This window comes from Pecten maximus, chromosome 9 (genome assembly GCF_902652985.1).
Source record: "Pecten maximus chromosome 9, xPecMax1.1, whole genome shotgun sequence".
Classification (NCBI taxonomy): Eukaryota; Metazoa; Mollusca; class Bivalvia; order Pectinida; family Pectinidae; genus Pecten; species Pecten maximus.
The window spans coordinates 11661105-11673323 of record NC_047023.1 but is presented as its reverse complement, the minus strand read 5'-3'; the positions used below and the strand labels follow the sequence as shown (position 1 = coordinate 11673323).

General features: G+C 36.6%; 1 protein-coding gene across 3 annotated transcripts in view; it reads right to left on the bottom strand.

The window, feature by feature from the left end:
- LOC117334608 (growth hormone secretagogue receptor type 1-like) overlaps positions 1–12219 on the bottom strand; it is a 73358-nt gene that overhangs the window by 27355 nt on the left and 33784 nt on the right. The window contains exon 1 of one of the 3 annotated variants that reach the window (XM_033894306.1): positions 6633–6988. The exons of the other annotated variants lie outside the window; for them this stretch is intronic. Coding sequence (XP_033750197.1) covers positions 6633–6733 — 101 coding nt within the window. The 5' untranslated portion in view covers positions 6734–6988. Of the gene's footprint in view, positions 1–6632; positions 6989–12219 lie in introns of those variants that run through there. 3 annotated transcript variants of the gene reach the window in all.

Here is a 12219-nt window from a genome sequence, read left to right as displayed (position 1 = left end):
AGAAACATCTGATATGGAAATCATTGATTAATATTAGAAATTTATATCACATGTATATAGTTATACCTACTACTCCTCATATGTACATCAAGTTTTAAATGTCTTAAAAGGGACAAATAACGAAAAAGTGTTAACAGTACGAAAAGTACATTTTATCAACGTTCATCAAACAGTAAGTGTAATAACTACAACTTCCGGTGGGAAAGAGCTAATTAATTAAAGGTCGAAGAGTTTCTTGTGAGAATGCTCATTTCCAGTAAATCCTTTGACGTCATATCACGCGCTATACCAACTAATGGCGGGTCCTCATCCTCATCAGCTATTGTCCCCAGGAGGCGCGTAAAGGCGAGCACAAGCGCAAAGGCATTCTATCTTTATCTCAGCTAATCTGATCGTTATTGTCGATTGGTTAAAATGAGGAGATCGTTATGGCACCTTTTCATGTTTACGAATTGAAAAAAAATGAACTTCATTCCAACAAGTGCCCCCTTAGGTACATCAATTGTTGCTGTAAATCGGACGATCCAATCGTCCTCGCGGACAGGAGGTGAAAACTGTAACATCTCTAAAAGGCACAATCAAGCTATCTGACGTTAATCAAATCGTACCACACTTTTAACAGAACTATTGCTGATACGTAATACTTTTAAGCACAGTTTCTATTGTTTGTACTATTGTTATGTATAACAATTGATAGTAGTACGTGCCGATGGATGATGTACATATGTACCTTTGTATAGAAGGGTCGGTATCGGAACAAGCGACTGGCATGATACGAAAAGGGATGTGAGGAACAGTCACGTGGGATGAACAAAGAGACAATTACCAACTAACCAGGGAAGAACAAACAAAAGGAACAATGGATACACAATGATGTGGGGCCGGGTCTGAAGTTGATTTGTAACTATTAGTGTCTACAAAGACACCCATTATGGGAGACGCCTCACGCACTTTCTCTGTAGATGGACTGGGTCACGAAGCACGTGATGAAACGCCCTTCGTCTTTACCAGCAAGTCTTGTATATTAAATGTGACAAACGTTCAAGATATTTCATCAACTAAATTAAAAAAATTGCAGATTCCTGTAAATTGTGCATCATGCTTACAGTATTTTGTACAATATGCAAAGTCATTATTCAAATAATTCATCACGTGAAGCACGCGCCATTATTGCACGCTTGATTTAGTTAAATTATTTCCGTACTGGTACTGTTAGTAATGATATGTGTGTTTATAAAACAGACATAACGTTTCCATACATTAGAAAATAACGACAAGGAGACTTAGAAAATAGACAAAAAATATAATTTTATCTATTACTATATTGTATAACGTTTTATTCAGCGACAAAAATATCATTGATTGAAGCTTCAAAAGAAATTACGCCTGCCCAATCTATGGAAGCCAATACAAATTATGAAAAAATTGTTTTAAAATTTTGTTTTCGTTATATATCGTTATACTTAAATGGCCAAATTAGTCGAAATTGATCATCTGAACTATTTATGCCACAGTCCCTTGATACACCCTGCACAATGTAATCACAATAAACCCTCTTCGGATATATTGATTCCAAGTAAAGTTTTATATCAGAAGTACATATTAGTTGGTAGAAATGTGATATATAGGATTTTAAACTTGTAATTATTGTTGATATCTCTGATGAGTTTTTTTTTTTTTTTTTTGCCTCGGCGAGCGAAAAAATTCAATAAACTTATCCGCGGGTCTACATTTTGAGTGCGGAGTACAGCTTGGCTGCGGGACTACAGTGTGAGTGCGGGCGACAGATTGGTTGCGGGACTGTAATGGCGGATTGGACATGATTGTATCCAGTTTTTAACTCATTATTGACTTTGATGGCAGAACTGCTGATGACTTTTAGCGCTAGACACTCACTGGGTGACCGGGATGGCAACCAAAAACTGACATATGTTGTTGTGGACGATGATAACGCCATTTATAATACAAATGTTAATCAATGTTAGATACGTGTATATAGATAAGGCAGGACGATGATCGACATCTACTCTCATGAATAAATTAACATCTGTAGTTAGTGTTACACGCATGCCTCGAGCATCTATGCGCCCTTCAATCATCACAATGAATGTTTGAGGTCTTTATGCATCCTGAGGTTAGCGTTTACCACGCGGAATCTTACTTGGAAAAATACTGAATTTCGATACAATATTTTGACGCCGTAATTCTGCCGAGATTGTTAACATTCGTTACTGATTTGTGATATTTCATTAACATTTCAAAGCGACAAAAGATATGCTTGCGTCATGTTTGATAAAAATATCAAACGCTTTCAAAAATGAACAAACGAACAAATGAATGGATCCAGTGATCGTGACGCGTGGAGTCAGCTTAACATGAATAGCCAAAATGAGAAACCGGATCTCTGCTTTAGAAGTATTTTTAATACAATATTTTTTTTAAATATTATATAACTCTTCGCATTTGAGGTCGTACACGTGTAGGTGTCGGAACTCGTCAGAAACACTTCTTGTCGCAAATTAACTCGTGTTTCACAGCAGAAGGCATAACATCACGAATTACCGTTAGATAATCCAGACATTGTCAAAATTCGTAATAAATAATTGTTTGTTTGATGTTTTTTTCGAAATAAGTTAAAAAAAAAAAAGAAAAAAAAGGAGGAGGAGAAGAAGAAGAAACGAACAAAGTCTGCATAATACGATGGTATATTTAGTGACATCACATGTTAACAGATTATCGTCGTTATAAAATAAATGCTTTCCCGAGAGTTATATCCCTTCAGTTGTAAAACCCTATAGGTAGCCCACAGGCTGTGTTGTATATATGTGATCGAATTAGTCCTAACCACCAGGTGAGTCTGGCTCTATTTGTATACTCAAATCATGTTGACCAGGGCTTCACCTACAAGTGCTTGTTTACATAATATCTTGATGTTGTCTAGGCATACTTAAAAGGATGTAACAGGTGACAAATGTTTGTCGAAAATCATTTTATATGTATTTGTGTGGTATGTGGAATCGTAGAATACATGTACAAAAATGTATGTCTTTTACATGTAGCGCTGCACTTGGACTAGAGATAAGTTCTTCGTTTATCTAAACCTTGCCAGAGATATTCCGCTCAATTTACGTGATACTTTTTACGAAAAAAACACAAAAAACAAACAAAGACAAAAACAAAATGCGCAAATGCATTTATTTTTGATCTTTTAGAAATCGTACGTCTCAATTTATCATAAATATAAAGAAACGTACAGTATTTTTAATTTGTAGAAATTCTATATCGAACTAGCTAGATCGATTTACAAACGCACGGCGGCCCTAATTGCGTCATAACAGGTGTGCAATATTTCTGTTTATTTCAAATTCCACATGAAATAAGCCTTAGAGCCAATGCAATTATAGTCTATTTGAAATTGTAAGTTAAAGATATACACAATTATGTACTTAAGCATTTATGATCAAGTGAGCCTTCAGTTCCGGATTCTCCAATCCGCTTTATTTCGGCAGTCTAATCTTATATTGACCCACGCGGGGGTATTCCATCCAATATCGTTTGTCCAATCTGACTACAGGCTAGATACCTGTATTTTGGTGCTGACGATAGTTTTAAATGCCATTAGACAGAGTTCTTAAAAGGGACAGGACAGCTAGAAATTATCTAACGTGTGCGGTATACAATTTTAAACATGAATTTCCCTCTTGGAATACTCGAATACAAGTTTAAAGCGCGTCACGGGGAATAACAATTGACACGAATTGTTAACCAAGTTGACGGGTCCATCAGTATATGATAAATAATTATAATACATCAGCTGGATCTTTGGTTTTGGAGTTCTTACCAAGTCCCTGTGTGTAAGCATTGATTTATATTGACTGAGGGAGACAACTCTACCTAATCGTCTAGAGAAATAGAGCTGTATATGTATGACGTATGTTAAACTTCATATACTGGTAGATATATACAGTAATCTGACACGGATTATGGGCATTCCAGTTGTTCACAATATTAAAAAGTGTCAACACCGTTGTGAGTAAAGCAATATATATCAAACAAAACCACGAAGTTATTATGCCTTTATACAAATTTTAAAGATACAATCTACCTCTGTAACATTAAGATGGGACTAGATAAAATCGGTTATATATTAGCAAGTCTATTAATCATTAGTTTGGTGGAGTTTAACAGACGTATCTTGATAAATGTTTCTCACATACATAACAGGGCGATCCCGTGATTGCTAAGGATAGGATTGATAGACTCTTTCATCCCCTTGTGGATGAGACGAGTGTTTGGCAGCTTAAGAATCTTTCCCTGAGGGATGAAATCCCCTATCCCACTCTCATTTTAAAACTCTCTGTTAACGCTCGTTATTGAATTTTCGTCGTGACGTCATTGTATTGTTGCTGTGACTCCATGGTATTGTTGCCGTGACGTCATACAATTGTGAAGAACATGCAAAGAGCATGTGCAGCTTGTCTTTTTCCTTGGATGAGGTAAGCAAATCTCACTCCGGTAAAAGACGCCACTGACAATATCGTGACGTCATCAATTTATGTAGCGTAAGCACATCGCAAATTGATATCGTCGTCAATTTTTGACTTATATTTCACGAGACATTGATGATAGCGGTATAACGAAAAAAGAAAAGATAACAGCAACTTACATATTTATTATTCTTTTTTTTTCAGGATGTGAAATAATCAAACATTGGCCTGTACTGTGAACAGACCTATTTAATATTCCATTAATCAAGGCTAACAATGGGCATTGATTTTTGCTAAGCTGTTTGTTGCATGTAATTTTGGCAAAATATGATTTCTTTCTGGAGAGTATTAAGATGCACAATACATTATGCTCTTTTAAGTGTCAATAAGTTCTAATAATCCCAACACGTATTTAATATATTTCTCAATTTGTCAGGATCGAACTGGATGAATTGTCCTGTACATACACGAAATAGGAAATAAAAAACCCAACTTTACAATAATAAAGAAATATTTAAAACGAAATACGCCTGTCTATTTTAGAGCAGTCTTGCCATAAAAACAGTCTAAACTTGTTAAAAAAAAAAACTCTTTAATCATCTCTGAACATCAAGCAAAATATGTCAGTGTGTGAAAGACAATAAAACTAAATATAGGATTTAGTGCCTTTTAAATCCTAAGTACTGTATTAACCCCCCCCACACACACACCTTATTTTACGTTGCACATAAAATATACATGTATATACATTATAAGTATATCGCTTAGAGATTACTCGGAAACATTGTAGTGAAATGATTATAACGGGAGAAACTAATGCGTATGGGTCCCTCAACAGCTCAGCTAACATATTAAAGGGGAAGATCCCTAAAAATGAAACATTTGCCATAAAACGGCGCGTTACTGAGGTTGAGGTCTTAATACCGGCATATATCATCGTCAGCCGAGTATATAATAAAATAAGATGTATCATAGAGTTCGTGATTCTCACGAAACGGGACGGTAAAACCTTCACGCGGGCTATAAAATGATGACAAGTCGAGGGGATTTCATCGGCGACCTGGCGTGATTACATTCTCGACAATGCGCATTGTACACAAGGAGGTGTATTGTACAACATGTTGCATTTGTAAATAATCCAAAATCGCCTCTGAATGGACACTAAAAGTTTCTGTATTGTAAGAGCGAACTCTCATCAAGTGTATTATTACAAGGATAATACAAGTTGATATCTAACGTAATTGGAAAATAAACGCATGATGGATTTGTAATAGTTGCTTCTAAACGCAATATTATCTTTTCAAAGAAATATATATTAATATTTTTTTTTACAAAAAAAATTGTGTATTATTCAAAACGACGGGCGATGGAGTGATATGATCTACTATCCAATTAAGTATACGACATGTGGGGTGGTTTTAAATAACGACCCGCATGTCGTGAGAATGACTGGAAGCCACACACACATGGAATAATTAGAATCATCTTAACACTTTGTAAAATTGACGGAGGACGTGACTGTGGCATGAAGGATGTCTCCGACACACGCGGTTAATTCAATCACGCTGGGCCGCCGTGAATTGGGATATCACGGTCCGTGGGAGACATGACGGTACAATGGGTTCAGCTAATTTTAAACATGATAACGGCGATAGATATACGGCATATTCATTTAACATAATTTATCGTCAAATTCAATGGCATTACCGGTATCTATGTGGCGGACGTGTAGCGGAGCCCCGTAATATCGTCTCGGGACGTCTCTATTGCATCTGTAAGATCCAAATTAGCCAATTGATTTATAAAACTAAACGTTTGACATTAATGGCATATACTAATAATATCTAGTACACATAGGTCCTGTCTGGTTCTAGTAAGTACAATGTGGTTTGTTTCCGATGAAACAGTTAACCAGCTACCTAACCAGTACTACGATAACCGTGGATTCAACAAATGAGGTAGCAGTTTACTTATACGCATAAATCCACGTATTTATGTAGTACTCGATCGCAAACCAGTGGGGGTCTAACATTTTACAATGTACAAATATTATAAGCCATATGCTTCCAATTTTCCACTGAAAGTGCTGCAGGATTATTGCCACCCAATTCCGCTACTTCTACCGGTAGTGACGTAATCACTCACCTTCTATGGAGGTACGGCAGCAATTGTCGAAATAGTTTCCTCAACTCGACGTCATCCTCACGAATGTCAATGTTAAAATCGAGTTCGCCGATCCATGCCATGTTTATAATTACATGCACAACCACAAGGCCCGGGAGTTATTCAAGCTGGTTCCCCGGTCAGCAGGTGGTCAAGCAATTAACTGACCACCGATTGAAATATGTACGCTTGATGTAGGTTGGACAGTTTACACGCGTTGTATCTGGATGTGGCGATGGGTCAGTTGGAAACAAACATTTACATACAGTACTTAATACTTTCACTCACGATTAAAACTACTGATAACTCTCAATACTTTTAAGTGTCACAGTTCGGACTAATACTGGACCGAGTGACCACGCTATACCTTGCAGCCCTAGAAAGGTTATCATATGTACACAGTACAAAATCTGACCGACTAAAGGCCGTATGTACATGTACACTGTACTACAGGCCCGACGTATCCCGAACAAACACTGTCAGCAGTTTGGAAAGATCTCTGGATTGTACATAATTATCTATGTTATTACACGTATATTGTGTACCAATGTAAAATGCCATTTTCTGAGAAAAAAACAACAACAGAAAACAGTACGACAAAGATATATTATTCAAACCACTAAATGTCCATTATCTACAGATGATGAAAGAGATTCTCATTAGAGTGTGGACCGGAAAGGTCAAGTGATGCCCGTAACAGAATATCAACCTTATGTACATGACATATGCATGTCTAGTCTTTGATAAATTGTCGCTAAAGTATATATACACAATGTATATAGCCTGAACGACAAGTTAAGATAACAATGTGTTATTTCTCTGTCATTTCTGTAGTTCTCAAACTGTCATGAATGCCTTAGGTTACGTCCCCTTAAAACTTATCGGGGCGGTGGGAAAACGGGAATGATCAGCCAAATGTTCGAAACGACAAAATAACTAATCGGTACAATTTTTCATTTCATTTTTTTTCTTATGAGTGTTAGATTTTCCCTCGCAGATACAAACATGATGCATATTATGCATGGTTTAAATGCATTTCAAGACACCGCATAATTCAATTGATTTAAATGCATACAGCTAGGTTACATCAAATTCGCATTTTTTATTATTTTGCATTGTGCACCAGAAAAACGTGTACACGAAAAATTTGCATAAATACGCAATAAACAAATAATTTGGAAGCTTACCTCATAAAACATTGTATGATATGATTTACAGACAGACAAAATAAAATAGAAAAATAGCTTTAAAAAAAAAAAGGAAACAACTAAAGGAAGTGACGTGAACACCTCAGGGACAATAACCCCGGGGTGGAACGCCACCTGATGTGTTGATTACAGACAGACAAAATAAAATAGAAAAAAAAAAAATAATAAAGGATGTGACGTGGAAACCTCACGGACAATAACCCTTGGGTGGAGCGCCACCTGGTGTGTTGTTGTAAATGAAGCTGTCACCAGGTAGCCATACATTAGTGTTTAATCAAAGCGTAAATACACAAACAACAACATGTACATATGTAAATAATGTACCAATAAAACACCACGAGATTTTAAGTTTATTGTTTTCATTGGTCCTATTCGGCTTTTTGTTTGTTTGAATTAATCTGTGGGTATATAAAAAAAAAGGGGGGGGGGGGGGGGGGGGACAAAAACAAACCCAAACACTTTAAGCCATGAAGAAAAAATATAAATAAAACAGTTATACACGTAAGAATCCATACAGGGCGTGTATTTGACATTAAGGAAGTTCTGTCATTCTGTCACTTTAAAGATTCCACCAGTTGATACTTAATAAGTTATCAGACACTGAGGCATTGCACCAAAGAAGATATCGGGAGAATAATTGCATTCTTGGATTCTTGGTCGAGTTTGGTGACAAGATCACCCAACAGACTATTGGCAAAACCCATGGCAACAAACTGTGGACTTGTCTTGGTCGACTTGTTTTTCACACGAGGCTGATTATATAACAAAGCTTATCAGAACAAGCAACAGAGACCTTGGAAAGTCCTCAATATTGACGATATGTTATCTTTAAATGGCAAAACTGTATTGCCCTTGTGAATATGATATACCTTGTTCAGCTATAAAACAAGGACACAACAGATAATTCAACATAGCCGTTACTTATAACGTTAGCAGCGAGGACAGTTTCCTACTAAGCGATATGATAATTTGCCATTTCTATGTGGTAACATGCCTACGAATGCCGTATACATGTCCGATTGCTTCGATATTACAGTATTACAATATCAGTGGGAGATGTCGACTAGTAATACAAAAAAAGTAATATTTCAGGGTTTCGAAAGATGTAGGTTGATGAAGATCTGGGGGAAGTTTTGTTCAAGAGCCTACAATAAGAGATACAGCCGCCTCTTCGACAGAATTATACCTCGTATTAACCTTCTGTCTGATGGTCCCTGCACTTCATACGATGTAGACATTGTGAACTTACTATTTCAGTGTCTAATGAGTGTGTTGTCTATTCAAGTATTACACCAGATGGAACGGCGACGCCGTGTCTGGTGCAGAATATGATGGAGAAACTCCAACCTGTTTTGGATCTTTTAAGGAGAAATCGTAAGGATGCTATTTTTCTTAGTCGATTTCTCACACCTTTTTGCCATGATTTTCATCAAAAACACATCAAATAGGGGGTTGTCCTGGTATAAATCACACCACGTGACCATTCCTATATTTTGTTGCTCCAAAGCGAAATCGAGGCTAAATGATACCAGTATGATTATTCATTAGGTTCTCTGATTTCCCGGTGTTATTTTGTTTGAAGCTTCATTTATTCATTTATTGTCATTTTGTGACATAGATGGCGCCAAAGAAAAAAATACATTCAATTATCTTACTTAATTATCTACCATACAGCTTTGTATAAATATCGTCATTAAGAAGACAATTCAATGTAGTCTTCATAAATATATATATGCTTTGATGGTAGTAACAGAGTAATTCCAACAATTAGCTAGTATTGTATATTGCAGTGACTACCACAACGAGTGCTGGAGTCTTCGTGCCAGGACATGAGATATGTCAACGATTTATGTATACAAAAAAGATACCAGACTAATTACATGATTCACGGAAACTGCTCGACAGGAATGACGTAATCGCTATCATTGTGTCCCAGGATAAACAGTCCATGTTCAGACTAAATGACCTGATGGTGACAAGGACACGCCCTTTGCTCAATTAGCTATTAGCGAGCTTCTTACTTGTCGCACTTCTTAAACCTTTCCGATCAATATTTTCACGGACATTTAGGCGTCTAGCCAGTCAATATATTTACAATATCACAAAGTCAGACGCAGGTCTTGGTCGGGGTCTTTCGACTTGTCACGCGATATGCTTCACGTGACAGGTAATCAGTACTTGGGACCTAGGGACCAACGACAGTGTGAATGTCGGGACAATAACTTCTAGTAGAGTGATGGCTGAGAGAGCGTAATTTGGTACACAAATGCACACTCTGTCGGATATATACATGTAGGTATCTATGTTGGCTTATATCTGACATTTAAAATATTAAAATATTGAGGAGAAAGTAAATATAAAATTTAAAAAAAAATAAACAAACAAAACGAAAACTCAAAAACTCGCAAAAAATTAAATAATACTAAAAAAAAACAAGCGAAAACCGCCAAGATAGCGCAAAAAAATAACGTCTTCATGTTTTTCTTAAATACACAGGCTATATTTAGAAATATTTTTTCATTGTACCAGGTTTTTGACAATGGCTATTCCTTGAAGGACTACAGTATTGCAATGACTTGTGCAAGTGCGAGCTCTATAGTACTTCAAGTTGAATTGTGTATGTACAATGCACGCTCAGGTTAACCAACAAAACGTGTTAAATTGAAATACAGTGGAACTTCGTTAACTCGAAGTCGACGGGACCACGAAAAAACTTCGAGTTATCCGAGTGTTCGAATTAAGCGAGTTATCGTTTTTGGTGAAAAGTTTGGTCAATATTTGTCAACATTATATAATCATAATAACTTCGCTCTGTCGCTCATCAGTTTAGTGTGAAGACTGGTCAATACATGTAAATATATATGTAATGTTTCGTTATGTCACTTGTAATTTGGTGTAGTTTTGCCGATATACAGTCACGATAAAGTTTCTTTCACTTAGTCACTTCAATAACGATCTGATGTGCAAGTCATGTTTGCAAAAGGTAAACGATAAAACGGAATTCGACAAAATAACACGTTATTAATGTCAAAACAAATAACCGTTTAAGTTTAACACAGATTGCATACAAAACGTAACAGAACCATTAACTTTTATTGGACATATATAAAATACTGTTTGATCGGCCTACTTACTTTTTATTGATAACCACGCCATTGCCATGTGTATTAGCACCGGAAGTTGGGCTGCGCATGTGCGTATAAAATGTTACTGTAACTGAGTTGGCGTTTTATCCGATTTAATAGACAGCACTGACCGTTACAGCTGTACTCTGAACACCTCGGCAGTAATTACGCTATTGTTTCAGCAGTTTAAAGATTTAATAGGCGCCGGTGTCGGTGTCATTTCTACACCTGTAAAAACATCAGCCGGGTAGATCTACCGGTGTGTCAGAGATTAGTTCCGCTTGAGCGAACGGGTAGATGAGTTGTTGACTATCGTGTGTACTGATATCGGCGACCGCCTTGGGAAATTACCTGATGTAAGTAAAGCAGTACTTTTTATCACCAAGACTTGTTGTTATAAGATTCAACCGACAATTTCTTTTATGAATTTATGAAACACTTATAATAGCATGTAGGTTAGTAGTGCCGATATGTTCAGTATTACAAACGGAATCTAGCTCTTAAAAAATGTCGGCGTTTGCCACCGACCGACGAAAATTATACTACGAGTTATTCGAACATTTCAAGTAGGATTTTTATTGTTGGGACCAAATTTTTACTTCGTATTATCCGAGTTTTTCGAGTTATCCGAATTCGAATTTTCCGAGTTTTTTTTACTAAGATAAAGAGAGAATTCGGCCGGGACCGGCGAGGTACTTCGAGTTAAGCGGGGCATTCGAGTTATCCGAGTTCGAGTTAACGAAGTTCCACTGTATAAGGATTGAATATTGCTTTCTCAATCTCATGGAATGATGGGTTGAATAGTTTTCAGACGAATTTCTCTCATGAAATCTACAAAAGAAAGAATCGGCCCAGGGATTTTAAACATCGCGAACTATTTAACTTCCATAGCTTTCGTACAAAGTAATCCTTTCTTTGCATGTGTGGATGCTTTCTTGATATGTTGATTAAACAATGTTCGTTAACCCATTGTTGTAGACCACCTAATGACAATCGCAATACAATGAATTTAAGTTTCAGACGACACGTTGATATCACATATATAATTGAAAATACTTACCACAACCCAACAGGACGAAGGTAAGATATGTTTTAGTCTCATATTCGGCCTGTTATCCCTTGACTACTTTGAACTTGAAACAACACTGACCCTCATTGTCATGACTACCTTGTTTTCTTCACATTCGACAATTCATAAACTTATTTTATTTAAATTTGACGAGATGCGTTAACCGA